Genomic DNA, 18,621 nt, shown 5'->3' on the forward strand with positions numbered 1-18,621 from the left:
GAAAGGTACTGTGGTTATTCCTTGAATTCATGTTTACAATTAAGACTCAAATAAAGTGAAGTATAAAATTAGTTCACATGAATTAGTAAACATTAGAGCTAGAAGGGCCAACATATAGATTAGCCACATAGATCAGAAAAGAACTCTAAGAAAATAGTCAACTTGAGATATTTTTTAATTGCCCAATGTCTTATGTCCAGTTAACTACAAAAAGGAAATAACAAGAACTCTGTGACACTAAAGGTAGTAGACACTGGAGGAAGGCTAAAATACCTTAGAATGGCAATGGGCTGGGTAGGGGAGAGTAAAGACAAGCTTTGGGAAATCAAACTTACTAATACATCTTGTGGAATAAATAATGCATTCAACTATACGTACTCTTAAAGAGAACTTTGTATTACATGTAGCTGGAACAAAGTCCGTAAAAGGCAAAGAAAAATCAATGTTTAGTGTTTCTCCACAAGCTGCCAGATACACTACAAAGAAAAAAAAGAAGAAAAAGTAAATTTACTTTTAATGTCAATAAAGTTTCAATTATAAAACTGCCTAAAATGCACAACTAAATAAAATTGTTAGTTCCAATACAAACTCTGAAACAGTCCTCTGAGAGTCTCAGAAAGATAATGGGGTAAAATAACTTCTACTATCTGTTAAAACTATCAATCTATACTAATTTTCTTAGTTGGTATTTGCCTTAACGAGAGGAATGCTTAAGCTAATTTTTTAAATGTCTTACCATTCTCCTGTTGTTTAGTGGAGCAGTCGATCCAATTGTGTTGATTAGCAGCCCAAATCATTTCAAATTGATGAAACATGATTTTAAAATTCCACGTATATGGAACAAATGAAAAAATGTCTGGAGCACTGTCACTAGACCAGTCTTGAATTAAATCTAAAATTATTGGGGTAGTGAATAGAAATTGTAAAGTTAGTTGAAACTCAGAAAAGAAAACAGATTTTCTAACACCAGTCAAAAATGAATTTTTCTTTTGTGTAACTAAAAAAATTTTATACTGAAATATTTAAAAGGTGATTAAGATGTATTTAAATAATTTGACAGTAAACAGATGTTTACTTACTAATCATAGTTCCAAATAAGAGAAATTTTATATATTTAATATATGTTTTTAAAGGAATTTTACAAAGTAAAAAAATCACTTGATATTCTACTACCCAAATAGCCAACACTGTGGATACATTTTCTTCCAGTTATTTGTCTACATAGACTGACACTATCCTATATGTACATTTTTTATGTGTTGCTTCTTTCACTGAGCTCAAATATTTTTCCATGTTATTTCACACGTTTACGTAAATTTTACATAATAGCTCATTAATGAGATTAGTCATGACTTACTAAACAATTTTTTATTGTTGAATATTTAGACTCCAAATTTTTGTGTTACATATATTACCATGTACTATATATTTTTGTAAAAGGTATTTTACATATTCTGGATGACTTGCCAGTATAGATTCTAGAAGTGAAATTGCTAGGTCAAAATTTAGGAATATTTTTCAAGACTATTATAAATTTAAAAATTGCATTCAAAGAGAAGTGAGTCCATTTACACTCCTACCAGAAATGTATGCTTGACTATGTATTTCATTGAACCTCTTCCTGCATTTTATTTCTATCTATCTGTTTTTTGTTTTGTTTTACTTGACATTTAACAACTGAAAAACAGTATCTCACTTCCACTGTACTTCTTAACTACAAGCATGGCTGAACATTTTTTCACATTGTTTTATTCATTAAACAAATATCTACTGAGTGTCTACTGTGTGTCAGGCTCTGTTCTAGACTCTGGGACTACAATGGTAAACGAAACACAGACTTGACTTTCTGAGAATTACAATTCAATCATATTTGTTCATTGTATGTTAAAATTGCTTTTTAAAATTGCATTCATGTATTTGTCTGTTTACCCTTTGGCACTTTAATTCTTTTAAATCCCAATAAATAAATGCTCTTTAAAGACATTAGCACTGATCTACCATAGCAGTTTGCACAACTTTATCTTCTGGCCTCCACAATGTTTTATATGCATTGTACACTCCCAGCAATGCCTTTCAATAAAAGGGCTCCTCCTAGAGGTGTCAGACTCATCTTTGTATACCCACTGTGCATAACACAGTGCCATGTATATAAAATTAGAACATGTGTGTGTGTGTGTGTGTGTGTGTGTGTGTGTGTGTGTGTGTATGTGTGTGTGAGAGAGAGAGAGAGAGAGAGAAACAACTGGAAACAGTATCCTTATAGCACAGACTTTGACACTAGACAGTCTTGGGTTTAAGTTCTGGATTTATCATTTTACTAGCTATGCAATCTTGAAAAAAGTGACTTAAATGTTATCAGTTTTCTCTTGTACAAAATAAGAACGACCTCACAGACTCATGATGATAATTCAGATCATTTATGTGAAGTTTTAACAAACTAACTGGCACAGGGTAAGGACTCCACAAATGGTAGCATTTATTATTAAAGATACCCTAAGGAAAATTATAGGTAAAACGATAAAATATTTAAAGTAGTTTTATTTGTATTTTGAAGGAGATATTTCAACAGAAAAAAAAGATTCAATAATGAACTCAGAGTAAATTTATCTTACATAATATCATATGAACTCATTTAAAATTTAGCTGCCACATACAAAGACAGCACAAATGTATTAGAAACTCTTGTCTTATTAAAATGGCAGAATAACATAATGTCAAATATCAATCACAAATTAATACTGAGATAAAGAGTTTTACTATATCTATAATAAAAGGCATATGGCTATTAACCTGTTCTATTGACAGAATGGAAAATTCCACTTATCAAATTTACTTTAAATATATTTTTATTTAACAATCACAGTAATTCATCATGCTTTACATAATCTATGGTTACTTCACATCTTTTACTTCTAAGTGCCACCCTACCTAACTAGCCTGACTCCATCCCTACTTTCTAACTTTAGTCTTTAGCACCGTGTCTAACACTTGGGAAATGCCCAAAAATCATCTCTGGATTTAACCAACTCTACAATACATACTCATCATTCATCAGGCTGATTTTCTCACTCATAACATTCATAGTTCAGCATTTTTGGTCAAACTACTGTCTTTCATATCCTCTCTGCTAAGGAAAAACTAACCATCTTTATTGCCAGCATAATGCTACACAGGAGGCACAGGGTCTGCAGTCTGAAAATTGTTCTTAAATGTCTTCGACTTACTAGCCTCATAAGTTTGCCCAAGTCATTCAATGTTTCTATGCCCCAAGTTCCTCACTGTTAACTCAAAAACAATAATAACAGCTATCCTATTTTAGAGTTATGTGAAGATAATACAAGTGAGCGTGCTTTGTAAATGGCAAAATACTATCAGATCTTAGTTAATATTACTAAGTTCATTTAAAAACACCATTTCAGACCTTAATGTCTTTCCTTTCTTTCTCTGATCATCTTCAGATGACAGTGATTTCCTCTGTACTCATGTCTTACATGCATTTATCAGCTTCACATTTCACACTTGCATGTATTTTACACTTGCACTCAGTATATATACTGTCTGGTATTGTTTCATTTGTCTCTGTCTAGTACACAGGTCAATGTACTTGAGACAAATAATACAAAACAAGAAATGCCCATAAGTGAAGGCAGAGATCATACTTAGTGCCTGTTTTGAATCATTATTCATGTATAAGACTTACAATGTATACTGGTTGCACTTTATCTACTTTATATTTCTATTAGTCAAAAGATTGAGATATAATTGCCAGTGAGATCAACAAAACTTAAACTAAACAAAAATTCAGATTATCTACTACTTATTTCAGGGAACCAGTATAATTTTATAAAGTTATTAGCCAAATATATTTTAACAAATCTTATTACTTTCTTCTTTAATAACTCACATGAAATGTTACAACTATTAGTCTATTTCTATTTTTAATAAAACTTATCAGTTTTTTCTTTAATGACTTACTTAAAATTTCAACATGTCATTCTATAATATAGTTTTCCTACCATTTTCTATATCTTTATTGATAAATATTAAAAATTATGGTGACAAAATCTTTTTATTAGGAGCCTCAACAACTTTTTAATATGCATTGTCATTAAACCAAAAGTTGTTTCTCATTACCAGATGCTCTTATCAAATAATCTGATTAGAAAAATTAAGCACTTTCCTGATGACTGCCTTACTCATTTGTACAACAAATTAAAAAGGTATAGCAAGCTAAATGTTACTCTGAAAAAACGCGACAACTCATCTTATCATTAGTTGTTAGGCAAACACCCTATACAATGTCAGTCAATTGATACTAGAGCTTTGCAATGCCATTATGTTATTTTCTTCCCCTCCTTATCAGAGAAAATCTAAGTCAATCTCATTATTCCCAGAAGAGGATTCAGTTTCTGCTTTTGTTTTATAATAAGCTTTCATTTCTGAGGCTCTATATTTGTCATAAAGCTATCTTTGTCCCCACTGAAATCTCTTAAGAACAATTTTACCTTACTAATAAGTGGTATGAGAGTGGTTGCTGAGAAATATTAGGCATTCCCTCACATCAGAAAGATAATTTCTTTTCTATAGAATTCTGACAATAGAGAAAGCAATCCAAACGCTATGACCAAGTAGGCTCATTCCAATACTAAACTAATATTATTCTCTAGTAGTCATCCCTCTTAGAGAATAAGTTTAAAAAGGACTCTACAGTTATTTGTTATGCTATATGTCTTTTAAAAATAATAGAATATGACCAAATGTTACAGTTGTTAAATCTGTAAAATGATTATGTTTACTTTTGTATCTATGTTTAAAATTTCTCCGAATAAATTTTATAAAAAAATAAATAACCAAAAGAATGAATTTCAATAAAGAAAGCATACAAATTAGAGTTAGAGAAAGAAAATAATTTAAGGAAAATCAGTTACAATTTAGGAAATGAGTACTTAGCTGTTTCAGTGTAACTAATAAAACAGTATAAATGAAAGTCCTACTACAAAATAATACTTTTAAATCATGAAGACTTTATACTTCTACCACAGCTATTCTTGGCACTCCAAGAGTCTAAAGGCGAGAAATGCCTGGAAGAAAAGTAATGTGAAGGATTAAATACTTGACAATGGTATCTATTTTAAAAGATTAGTAAAGTTAAAAAACACAAAATCTTAAGTAAGAAAGAAAAGGCTAGTCAAAGAGGTAAGTAGTATAACAGATTCCTGAGCCAGACTACTTGAGTTAGAATTTGAGTTCAACAAACTAACTAGTTGTGTGACCATGGACATATATTGTTTCACCTCTATAACTTATTTTCCTCATCTAAAAAGTAAGGAAGATAATAATAATACTGATCCCTGAGAGTTATTGTGAGGATTCAATAATTTAATACATGCAACCTGCTTAGGACAGAGCCAGACACATGATACACACTGTAAGTTTTAGCTATATTTTTTTCATAAATTTGAACTGAGAAGTACTCATTCAGTGCTCAGCTTCACTAGCAAAAGCTTAACTTGCCAGGGACTCTGGTAAAATTTTCACTACTGGGACACTGATTCAAGCCTTGGAGAGGTATGTAACTCCAGGAAAGCAGAAGCAGTCTATCTAGTCCCCCAAGGCTCCCAGACAAACCAGAAAAGAAATATAAAAGACTTATGATTGAACATATTGTACTAAGAGACATTTTAAAAGGCCAAAGCTCTACTAATAGCAAAATTAGGGTAGAAATTGTTATCCCTATTTCACAAATAAGGAAACTGAAGTTTAAACAGTGAAGTCATTTACACAACATTATACAGTAGTATTGTCAGGAGACGACTACCTATGTATACCTTAAACACCACTATACCTCCAAATATCTGATAGTACTCAGCATCAACTAGATGCTTGTATAAAACAACTATTAAACAAATGGATGGATGGATGGATGGATGGATGGATGTAGTAAGCAGTCAAGTAAAGATTAGGTTTCTGTGGAACAGCCACTGACCCTGGAAAATGAGACCAAGTCTATGGGGCTAAATTTTTTAGAAGAAGACTTCATAAATGCCACTTATTTTAATTTAGTAATATTTATGCTATTCATAGACCAACACTACATGTTCTTATAGTCACAAAATATGCAAAACTATCAAATATGCTGCAAGAAATAAAGGACTGTTTTTTCCAACTAGTGACAGCGCCAACTCAATTATCCATGCCAACAGAAAAGATTAAATAAGGGCTCCAAGTTCAAAAATAACTTTTGGCTATTTGCGTATACTGTTGTGGATTATAATTATTAAAACAAAATAATGAAGCCATGCTGATGCCTAATTCGGGAAGAGAGAGAAATTGATTCATCGTCTCTATCCTTCCCCCTAAATAGACTGATACAAAGCACCAGCCTAAACTGAGTTCTTTCATCTCCTTCTAAGCTCAATTGGGGGTTTATATTTTCTTGTTTGGATTAGAAAAGAACGCAAAGTGTCTATATTTAAATTTTCTCTTTGATATTTTCAGCCCAAAATGAAATGTTAAAAAAAGTTTGAATCATGTCATCCTATCCCTATGTTGAACTTAAAACTTACCAAATATAAACAAATAAATCTCACTGTATTTATACCTATTAGAAAATTACCTGTAAAGAAATTTTTCTGTGCAAAAATGAAGTGGTAGGTGGCTTTATAAACCTCTAATTCGCACTGCCATGTCTGTGGCATGTTCCATATTCGGGGGTAACTGGCATTGATGTGGAACTGCAAAACAAATGTCAGGTAAAAGTATTAGAGCTTCAAATGTGACACTGTGTGAACAGCATTAGAAATGAAATCACACACACTAGTGAGTAATTAAAACTTATTTTCCTACTGAGCTGAACAGAAGGTCCCTTTGAGATTTTAATATTGTTGTGGCTGTAGGTCAATATACATGGCTACATCTAGCTCCTTGAAATATTAAGCCAAGATGTGGTCAAAAAACTTTCAAAAAAAAACAAATCAGGCTACAGTGTTGATACTCTACTCCAGATAAACCAATTGGGTAACAGCTAACATCCCTAATTTCTCCTTAAGCCTCATCTGTTAAGAGATAGGCTCAGTGTGAAGGAAGATAGAGTGCAATGCATACTGTCACAAAAGTGACATTAGTATTTCTGCAGTTTGGCATTTCTTCTCCTCTTTTTTTTTCTTTGAGACAGAATCTCACTCTATTGCCCAGGCTAGAGTGTAGTGGCACAATCTCACCTCACCACAACCTCAGACTCCCCAGGTTCAGGCAATTCTTGTGCCTCAGCCTCCCGAGTAGCTGGGATCACAGGCACACATGCCATCACACCTGTCTAATTTTTGTATTTTAGTAGAGGCAGAGCTTTGCCATGTTGGCCAGGCTGGTCTCGAACTCCTGACCTCAAGTGATCAGTCTTCCTTGGCCTCCCAAAGTGCTGGGATTACAGGTGTAAGTCACCATGAACAGCCCAGTCTGGCATTTCTGCAAAAGCAAAAGCTGCCTGCCTAGAAACAGCATTGTCACACAGCACTATTTATCAGCAGTAGATGAAGAATTCATTAAAATACTGAATATCACAGTTTAAAATATACTTATGGTATTTGATATATTCTTGGAAATTGAAAAATTTTTGTCTCAATTTACATATGTGTAAAATGCTTAAGACAAGTAATTAAGAACTTAATGGTACCATCTTATATGAAAGAATCTCTGCATATTAACCATTTTACATAGTGGCTTTTGTGATTGTTAGTAGTGTTGTCTCTGATAGTAATAATAACTAACAATAATCTGCTTGATTAATGAGTCTCAATCTGCAATTTTAATCACTGACATTTCCATATTGTTTCTCTTTCTAATATGGAACAATCTAGGGTATCAATAAGATTTTCTTCCCTTTACCTTACTCATCAAGTAAAAGGCACAATAAATTACATTATTTAAGCCCTGGGAAAGCAATCCAGTGGGGCTAGAAAACATATATTAAAGAATTATCTTACTTAAAACTTAGAAGAGATTTAGTACAGCCACCTAATAAACTTTAAAAACAATATTCTAACAATTTCTCATATTTTACAGGACAAAAACATATGTATCATTGCCTTTTATTCACTTCCCTTATACTAGAAGCAGAGCGAGAGAGAGGTGCCAACAGGAGTCCACAGCACTGGGAATCCACTACTCTTCCCTAGGACAGGGTCAAGAGCATCTGGCTATTCTTGAACTAGAAGATGAGTCATTTGATGATTTCCTGATTACTTAAGCTTTATATAAGTAAATTAAAATCAAATGTGTTTTTCATGCAAGTATGTATATCCTCATATACAGACTTACTGCTAACATTTCTGCTTCTAAAAGAGTCCGATATTGCATGCTGGTAGTGGCATCCACATGTAAGAGTTGTCCTTTAATAGCAGGAGTATAACCTAATAATACAAACATAAAAATTAAGAACCAGGAAAAAAAATTACAAAGTGAAACATATTTGGACTGGAGCCAACTCCTACCAACACCCAAATTAGGAATCCTTGAAAACTGGTAGTCACTATTTAAACACACCTCAGTGAGAGGGGGCTTGCTAACTTAATAGGTGATCGTTCTCATATGGGTTGCTCTAAAGGAACAAAGTTCCAACTCCATATAATATCTATTCTCATTTTGCTTTCCTTTGTAGTTTGAAAAACTACGAGTTTATTCTTTAAACAACAGTTTTTGGTTACTGAAGACAACTCTTTTTCTTCTTCCACTGACTCAAGGGTACATATTTTCAACATTTTCAACTACTCCTTAAATAATGACAGTTACTGAATAACAGCTATTCCCCTCAAGTAATGACAGTTTCTCAGCAATACAGCCCATTCTCAACAAAAGCTGAATCGTTTAGAGTATTGCATTTCCTTTCTTAAAGTAATCTTTCTACAAACACTACTTCTGTGGTCACTATTACATGCCTAGTTCAACATGCATCCTACATCCTGCATCCTGCTCTGGGCATTTTTTTTTTTCTTCAAATACCTGAATCTCTAAAAGTTTTAAATTTATTTGTTATATACTGTTCTTGCCTGACACCTAAGTCCATCTTCCCATTGACAGTCATCTTAAAAGCCACCTAACCTCTATACTCAAACCCTAACTGGGCTTTCCTTAAACCCTTAACTCAAGAGTTACACAAGTATTCTGTGGTACTTGCCACAAATTTATAATAGATATGCTCAAGATATTAATCCCTCAGACCTCAGGTGATCCCTTTACTCCAGTGTACCCGTATTTGTATAATACAGCATAAAACAGTAAAAATGCTATTTCCTATGTGCATCATCAGTTGTGAAAAGGTGGAAACACTTCCTTATCTGAAATATTATCAGTTTTGTACAACTCCCAACTGCCTTTATACACCATCACACACCTGTAAGTAATGCTTTTCTAAAAGATGCTTCTTTCCAACTACATACTCTGAATCAGCAGTCCTAGACAATCTCAAGCATCTCCTTCAAGCCTTAGTAAGGTTGTTTTTTATAAACTAGATAAGGGTTAGTTCTTCATTAAAATAGCCCCAAAGTTATGGGAAAAAGATACACTATGCAATTCCCAGTCACTTTTTCAACTGATTATCTAAGTAGGCAGTCCTGAATGGTAACACTTCAGGTAAACTAATCAATGTAGTCAACCCTCTGCCTATTTTCCTCGTACAGCAGCAAAATAAGTGACAGAACGAAAAAATAAGAGCTAAGAATTACACAAAAATGAAGTATACTTAGCAACAGAAACACTGATGATAACTAATTTAAAATGCTGGCAAGTTGCTACTCTTTACTCTCAATAAAGTAAATAAAGCAGAATTTCATCTTAACTGCTCTCAATTACAAATGTAATAAGAATATAGAAATAAGTAGGCAAAATGAAGTTATAACAATTTGATAAATTTAACAGTATTTATTCAAATTACTGTGTCAGTGCCCATATTTCAAATGCATAATGAACTTAGACCATCTCAGCTCAGATGATACTAACATTTTTATTGAGAAATGTTCTGATTTATTAAAGTTATGCTACTTAAAGTACACAGCTTACTCCCTGACAAAATCTACCAACAATATAACCTAAAACCAAGCCTTGTATTCATCCAATCAAGTACTTCCCAAATGTCAGGTACAGGGTTCAGCACTGAGAATACACTAAAGAACAAAACAGCACCTACTCTCATAGTGCACCAGTCTAACTGGAAAACTACACATTAAGTAAATTATGCTCAATCTACAAAATAGATGCATAGGATATAATAAAAGCATATAATTATAAGACTGAACTTGATTAGAAAATGTTTCCCTTCTCTCTAAATGCTCAAATAATTACATAATATTTCCCCTTAATGACTACAAGCACATCAAAATAAAAAACTGAAATAGAAAACTTTATTAATGTTAATCTAAAATGATAACAAACTGTATTATTTATAATTATTTCTTAAATCATTTAAAAAAGTAACTGTTGCAGCTTACCATTTTCTTCAACTGTCATTGGAATATTAATTTCTAAGTATGAGCCAGCGCCTACATTTACATGTACAGCATTTGTTTCCTACCAAAAGAAAAAATTAATTCATATAAAGCATTAATTATAATTATTCTCCCATCTTTACTTTTCAGTTATTATCACAGAAGAAATTATTGATGATGTTAAATAAGTATTAAAAGTTCTTAAAGTTGAAATTTTTACCAAAAATATACTAAAACAAATTAGCCAGATATAAAGGAGAAAATGAGCCAGAATATAGCCTGAAGGTCTATTACTATTAATTTCTTTCCATTATTTGACATTTAATAAAATTACAATGAAAGTAAAATACATACAATTATTTGAAAGGAAAATAGCTCATATAAATTAATCCTAGTATGGGACTAGTCATCAGAAAAAAAAACTCTGAAAAAAAATGTTCAAATTTTAAACACTATTTTCTACTATATTATTATGATAATTACCCTATTTTTGGTAAACAGCAAGTCAATTGTAGCATCTGCAATAATATTCATTCGTAATTCAAAAGCAAGGATCTGTCTTGGTCTCCCAGGCTGTGCAATTTCAGAAACTTTCAGAACTTGATAATCAGGTGGAAAGAAAAACTTCCATAAACAATCTCTACATAAGGAGGTAGAAAGCATAATGACATGTTATTCAAACAAAATTACCTCTGATAAGGACCAAAATCAGTATTCTAATTCATAAAAAGAAAATAAGAAGTAAAAGCTGAATAATATCTACAATATTCAATCATGTAAAGGTAGTAGAAATGACATCAAAACCTAGACACTAAAATCATGTTATGATTATAAAATCTATAGGCTAAAACCATGCTGTCAGAAATCAGTTAACTCCCCACAATGCTGAGTGAATTATCCAGTATCAAAACAGCTGAGATTTCCTTCTGTATGTCCTATGTTAATAGATGGCTGCTAAGAAAACTGACCTTACTATTCATTGCTGATTACAGTTCATATTTGTGCAGAAATTCAATACAGGGAAGAAGAAGAAATAGCTACGTAAGACCATTTGAACATATAAATGAAAAGACAAATACTGCTCACATTAGTGAATTAAATACACGTGAAAAATACATTTTTTTTTCTTTTTAAATAAACCTGAGTGGTTTTTTAAAGTCCAGGTTAGAAATGCACTGCTCTTCTCTCCTGGCAGTAAAAAAATTTACTTGAAAGGAGTTGTTAAAGCAAATTTTCATCTTCAGTGTCATTTCTCCATTGCATTTTAGTTTGGGTTTTTGTGTAAAAATACCCCCATACTTATTAAAAATACACAATAAAATTAAAAATAGTTTAAGAAGGGGAGAGATGCCAGATGTAGGTGCTGGGGAGGAAGGCAGTAAATCACACTGCCAGGTGTGTACCTATGCAACAATCTTGCATGTTCTTCATATGCACCCCAAAACCTAAAAATTCAATAAAATAAATGGGGGGGAAAAAAAAAAGAAAAATCACACTCTACTCAAGTGCTAAAAAATGCAAAAATATTTCATGGGCCTATGTTAAAGCATTAATTTTTTTCCTCAAACAATACATAACTGTTCTGCCAACCAAACAAAATACTTTTCTTGAGATTTCTGAATAGAGTTTAAATAGATGTAGCTCTATTACTTAATGAAATGTAAAATCTCTCATTTTCAACTCCTGCAGGTCAAATATAGCATGACTTACAAGAGGAAAATTTAATTCCAATAATGTGAAAAGTATTTTCTTTCTAACCTGAAATTTTATGCTCTGTTTACTTTAAAGTTTAACAAATGACCTAATGCAGAATTTAATGAAGTATTGTTTTAGCATAATGCAAGAATTTTCAAATAACAAGCTTATTCATTTACCATGTAATTGTTGGTTAGCTACTTAATGAGGCAGGTATTCCTATATACTACAGATAAACCAAGATTAATACAATATGCTACTTGACAAATATATAATTATTCTAATAATGCTAGCTAGACAGCACTTTCTTAAAAAGCATTTTGAAAGTCAATACATCAAGTCAGTATCAGCACTCTTTCACTAATCTATCAATGGTCTTATAATATCTGCTCAAGTAAATGACTTGGCTTATATTTCTCTATTCAAAAAAGCTAGTTAAGAAATAGAAGAACTAAACTAATTTTAAGCAATGTCTAATTTTGTACATAAAAACTGAGATGCTCCCTCATAATCAATGGTAAATGTCCCCTTTGTTTAAAATTCAAGTAGAAAAACGTTCATAATATATTAAAAATTAAAACTACTTTAAAATTTATAAAATGACTTAATAGACATTACCTCCATTATAAAATCTATACTTCTTAACTACTATAGACTATATAGGACAATTCTCCACTGTCCTCATGAATTTATAAAACACTTCCTTTGCCTCAATGATTCACCCGCCTCTTTCCCTAGCTAATTCTCACTTATCTTTCAAAACTGAATTTACGTGTTATCTCAACCAAAAAGCCTTTCCCAATTCTTCTCTCCCCTAAACTTTAATATATATTATATACTGTATACTATATACTAGGAATACCAAGCAACCTAAAAATTCATATGTTGAAGTCCTAACCCCTGAAATCTAAATGCTGAAGTCCTAACCCCCAGTACCTCCCAATGGGACTATATGTGGAGATGGGGTCCTTCAGAAGGGTAATTAAGTTAAAATGAGGTCATTAGAATATGCTGTCCTAATCCAATATGACTGGACAGTATGATCTAGACACAGAACTGTACAAGGAAAAGACCACATGAAGACACTGGAAAACAGCAGCCATCCAAAAGCCAAGGAGAGAGGCCTAGAGCACATCCTTCCCTCATAGCCCTCAGAGGGAACCAACCATGCCACCATCTTGTTGGAGGACTTCTTAGACTCTAGGATTGTGAAAAAATAAATTTCTGTTGCTTAAGCCACATTATTAGTGATACTTTATTATGGCAGCACTAGCAAATTAGCACAGTACTTTTCTAAGTTCTTCATCAAGACCCTTTATTTACCTCCATTATAGCACCTAATATTAGTCTTTTGGTTTTTTTCTTCCCCACTAAAAGTGAAAGATACATGTCTTTTATTTCTGAATTCCCATAGTGCCAACAATGTCTGGCATATAGTAGGGGATCAACAAAGAAATCATTGTTGAAAAACTTGCTTGTGGAGAAACCACAAGCAAGTTATTATGTAGATCAAAATGTTCAGTGATATCTTCCTCTGCCAGTATAAAACAGTTTATAAAAATTTTAAGCTAGTCTTTATTTAAAATTATAGGCATCTCAAGACATCTAGAAGACTTGTTAGAAGTATAATATGTTCAAGTACCTCTGCCTATCGGCCCATGGTCCATAATTAAAATCTGTTCCTTTACCACAAACTATATCCAGTCCCCAACATGGAGGCAAGTCTTGTAATTTGCAATCCTCACTGCTCATTTCTCCTTCAATATTTTCTTCTGTTTCTTCTGGAACAAGTCCTATATTCCAAAACATACAATATAAAGGCAGTTATTTTAAATGAATATTAGAAAGTTTCCTTAGATCAGCAGTTGCAACATTTTTTGGTCTCAGAAAACCTTCACACTCTTAAAAATTACTGAGAACCCAAAAGAGGTTTTTCTTATATTGTATTATGCCTATCAAAAATACTGTGTTCAAATTAAAATTTAGTGATTTTTAAAAATATTATTTTAAAAATAAATTCATGTTGACACAATAAAATATTTAATGTAATTAAATATAGCATGTAATATATAAAAAATAAATACAATTTTAATCTCATTTTTAATGAAGAATAACTATATTTTCTAAAACAAAGTAATTTAGTGAGACATATTAGAGGTTTTTTTGGCAAATCTACAATATCCAGCTTAACAGAAAACAAGTGGATTCTCATAGCTATTTCGGCATTCAATCTGTTATTCAAGGATTTGGAAAAGATCTGGCCTTATACATATATGTAGATAGAAAAGCGGGAAGTATTTTAATAGCTTTTTCAGATAATGTGATACTCTTCTTTGATACTACCCCAAAATTCAACAAGTGAAAATTTCTTAAAGGTTAATTGCAACGTGGAATCTGAAGCTATATCACTAAACCTTTCATACCCTGTTATCTTAAAATCTACTGCTTTATCTTGCACTTTGAATACATTTTTTAATCTATGCATGATTTTTATAACATCATGCACTGCTCATTCGGGAAATACCAGTTCACTGAGTAATGCAGATTTTTTCCTAAATGTTGATCAATTTCATTACTAAACATTTAATAACATCACACTTGCTTTATCATTGGTAGTATCATCATAAAAGCTGTTAACTATTGGGATGCTGTCAAGCTCGTAACAGCAGACTCAAATTTTCCAAAGTTCTCATTTTCACAAGAAAGCTCAGAATCACAGTTTGTCTCTAATTTCTCTTTCAAATAAAACTGGTACTCCATGGAAAACAAAAAAAAATAAGCAATTAGTACAGCTTGAAACTCAATCATGCTTTTCCTCAAGACACCAGAATATTTTGGTACACAGCAAAAGTGCTTTATGTGTAATTCCCATTTTCTCACACCAGATATTAAAAACATTTTACTTAAAGGTCAACATTTGATAAAATAAATAATTTCTGTTGTTTAATCAAGGAAATTTTTATGTGACATTGACATTTTGTCTTACTGTGAATGTGGCAGTTGAAAAATTCAATGACTACTAGTACAATTAGGAACCACTGCCTTGATTAGTGTTAAAGCAACAACAGTTTTACCCACCATTGCTCTGTACCATTAGCGCAAATGTCAGCAGGGTGAAAAGGCAAATAACAACCTAGCTTTACTTTCAAAATACTTTGACCTTAAATACTTTTATACTCTGAAAGGTATAAAAAGAGAAGAAGTATGAAAAAAGAGCTTAAAATCCAATGCTTAGATACTTTTATAAAATGGAAGCCACCTGTCAAGAATTTTAACTAAATGGATTTCAATCTTTAAACTTTAAGTCTCAAATTTAACATACTAAGTTTCTAAGGTAAGATAAACTACCTTAACTATCACTCTATTCTTTAAAGGTTTTCACTCATGATCATCTGCATTCTCAATTTTTGAGGTATATCTATGAAAACCGAATTTGAAAAAAATAATGTTCTATTTTAATCCATAATACTAAATTAATATTCAAGTTTTGAGAAACGACACAGATATTTTTCAGATGTTTTCACTCATACCTACATTTACCATTTCCTGATGCCTAAGCAAGAAGATTTAAAATATTACTAGATATCAGCATTTCATAGAAGAAATAGAATTGTAGCTATGAAACATACTTTTTAAAAAAAAAAACAGGCCAGGTACTGTGGGCTCACGCCTACAATCCCAGCACTTTGGAAGAATGAGGCAGGAGGACCACTTGAGGCCAGGAATTTGACATCGGCCTGGACAACATAGCGAAATACCATCTCCTCAAAAACTTTAAAAATTAGTCAGGCATGATGGCATATTTCTGTCATCCTAGCAACTCAAGAGGCTGAGGCAGAAGGATTGCTTGAGCCTGGAAGGTCAAGGGTATAGTGAGCTATGATCATACCACTGCATTCCAGCCTGTGTGACAGAGTGAGACTCTGTCACATTTAAAAAAATAGCAACAAAACAACAATACCTGGCTCATCCATGTAGTAGTAGATGTCAACATCATTTGACTGCATCACCACAAAACCTTCTCCCATTAATCTCGGTGGTCTATAAAAAGGTGGAGGGGAAAGCAAACTAAACAAATCTCCAGAATATAAAATGTTCAGTATACTAGTTAATGGTTGCAATAGGTGAAAACAAAAAGAAAAAAAAAAACTAAAAAGTATATAACAAGTAACATCCTGAAAAGAGAGAAAAACATCTTTCACACGAATAACCATACTAACAAATTATTCCATAGTTGTATTCTATATTAGACTCAATAATAAAATGATACTGAAAATTTATCAGTAAATTAGTTCAAGAAAAAAAAAATTGGGGAAGAAAAAATTTGGTTTTATGTTTTTCCTTCATTTTTGAATAAGAGAAACTGTTTTAAAACAAAGTTTAAATACAATAGATGATCACTGGAATAAAATAATATTCTACATTCTACAACAAAACTAAAATAAAATTTGATGATTTTATATTAATAACACTAAAAACTAAATAATAAGTATCATTTTATCTATCTGTATAATAAACTGTAAGCATTCAAAATCATCTAGAAAAAATGTCATTTTTTTCTTCATATTATGTATTTTCACAAATATTTAATCAACTTGAAATAAAACTAAAGCAAACATCATGAACTCTAACTCTGGAATGAACATTTTTCTACCATCAATAATTTCCCACAAACCATCAATCTTTGCTTGCTTTGATTAAACAACTTTTCTCTTTGTCACACATCATGGTATCTTCTTGCATATCAAAATTAACTTCTCAATCATTAGATAATATTAAATGCAAAAACAGCAATTTTTTTCTAAATAGGTATTAAATCAGAAAGGTTAATGTTTAATCTCATCATGTAATCTCCACACTTACTTTTAATGAGTGAAAAATACAATTTTAAATCTTTTTACACAAATTATTAATAGCAAGACAGTTTTCCGTCTTACTCTCTATAATTTTTCCCAAAAAATCCCAATGTATTCAGTATTATTCCTTTACTCGCACAGATTTGTGTGCACAGTCCACATTCCAGAAGTTGCTTAACCAAGTCCATGATCTAAAGCCAAGGTCATCATGATACTCATAAAGGAAAAACCCTCTCTATTTCTAGCCAAGTCCTGGAAAAATCTAACACTAGGCCAGTCAAGAGTTAGAACTAAAAAGGAATAATCATGTTTCAAATATAGCCTCATAAGATGCCTACACACAAAGATAAAAGCTGAGACACCATACTGAAACTCTCCATATGAACACTTAAACTACATAAATCCAACCGGAGTATCTGTTACACACACAAAAAAAAATTGAGAAAAAAACATAAAAATCACAAGAGCCCATCATTCTCCCACTTAGCACCCCACCACACTAAGTGAGTGTACATCATTCCTATAATGAGTCTTAAAAAATACAAACAGCTACTTCACTGAAGGAAAAAAAAATCTGCAAAGTTAGATGGAAAACTGACAGTTTAGAACTTAAGGAAATGTCACGTGGGTCTCAAAACTGTACCATCTAAACCTCACCAAATTTTTCAAGAGCAATTTCAATTCAATTTTCAACTTTTACGAACTCAAAATGGTATTCCACCCTAATGAAACTATTCAGCTTACTCTTTTTTTAGAGACAGAGTCTTGTTCTGTCGCCCAGGCTGGAGTGCAATGGTGCGATCTCGGCTCACTGCAACCTTTGCCTCCAGGGTTCGAGCAATTCTCGTGCCTCAGCCTCCCAAGTAGCTGGGACTACAGGCGCACACTGCCACACCCAGCTAATTTCTTTTGTATGTTTTAGTAGAGACGGGGTTTCCCCATATTGCCCAGGCTGGTCTCGAACTCCTAAGCACAGGCAATCTACCCACCTCAGCCTCCCAAAGTACTAAGATTACAGGTGTGAGCCACTGCACCCAGCCTCAATTTACTCTTTATTCATGTCTTCTAGAAACAAAAACCTACCTGTAATGTGTAACTCCTAACATACAAACAGGAGCTAATTGCCCAAAATAAGTTTCCAAAATACAATTAAGAGAAAAGGGTAAAAAAATTATAATCATGCAGAAAAAATATTTAAAATTAGAGTTTATCACTGGATAGCATATCCATTTATCCTATAAAGAAGGACTACACAGTTAACTGCTTTAATAGAGAAATATACTAATTTTTGTACAATTTGTAGCAAAAAAATTAAAAAGATGTTAAAGGTTCTAGCTGTATCTATATTAGCTATAATAAGTTTTTTTATTATTTTTATAAGATTTTCTTACTCATCATTTTGAAGACCAACATATCTTGGACTAGGAACAAGCATGACTCGAACATTTTCAAGTTTTCCTTTCACAATATGCATGAACTGGTCAAGATGACTTGAAGGTGGTTTTGTAGTATAAGTTAAGAAAGCATCGTCAAAATTGATGCACAGAGTTTGTGGTTGGTAATGATTTCCAAAAGCCAAACGTCCCTAAAAA

General features: G+C 32.2%; 1 protein-coding gene across 12 annotated transcripts in view; it reads right to left on the bottom strand.

The window, feature by feature from the left end:
- Positions 1–18,621, bottom strand: part of KIAA1109 (KIAA1109 ortholog) — a 215,319-nt gene that overhangs the window by 156,921 nt on the left and 39,777 nt on the right. For all 12 annotated transcript variants that reach the window (XM_032292381.1, XM_032292387.1, XM_032292382.1 and 9 more), the window contains 9 exons: positions 18,421–18,614; positions 16,135–16,214; positions 13,816–13,966; positions 10,962–11,118; positions 10,482–10,560; positions 8,317–8,408; positions 6,617–6,734; positions 737–892; positions 379–476 (listed from right to left, as the gene is read on the bottom strand). In XM_032292381.1, the coding sequence (XP_032148272.1) occupies positions 379–476; positions 737–892; positions 6,617–6,734; positions 8,317–8,408; positions 10,482–10,560; positions 10,962–11,118; positions 13,816–13,966; positions 16,135–16,214; positions 18,421–18,614 (1,125 nt within the window). The remainder of the gene's footprint in view (positions 1–378; positions 477–736; positions 893–6,616; positions 6,735–8,316; positions 8,409–10,481; positions 10,561–10,961; positions 11,119–13,815; positions 13,967–16,134; positions 16,215–18,420; positions 18,615–18,621) is intronic.

The sequence above is a fragment of the Sapajus apella genome, unplaced genomic scaffold (assembly GCF_009761245.1).
Source record: "Sapajus apella isolate SASKATOON/1434 unplaced genomic scaffold, GSC_monkey_1.0 scaffold27, whole genome shotgun sequence".
Taxonomy (NCBI): Eukaryota; Metazoa; Chordata; class Mammalia; order Primates; family Cebidae; genus Sapajus; species Sapajus apella.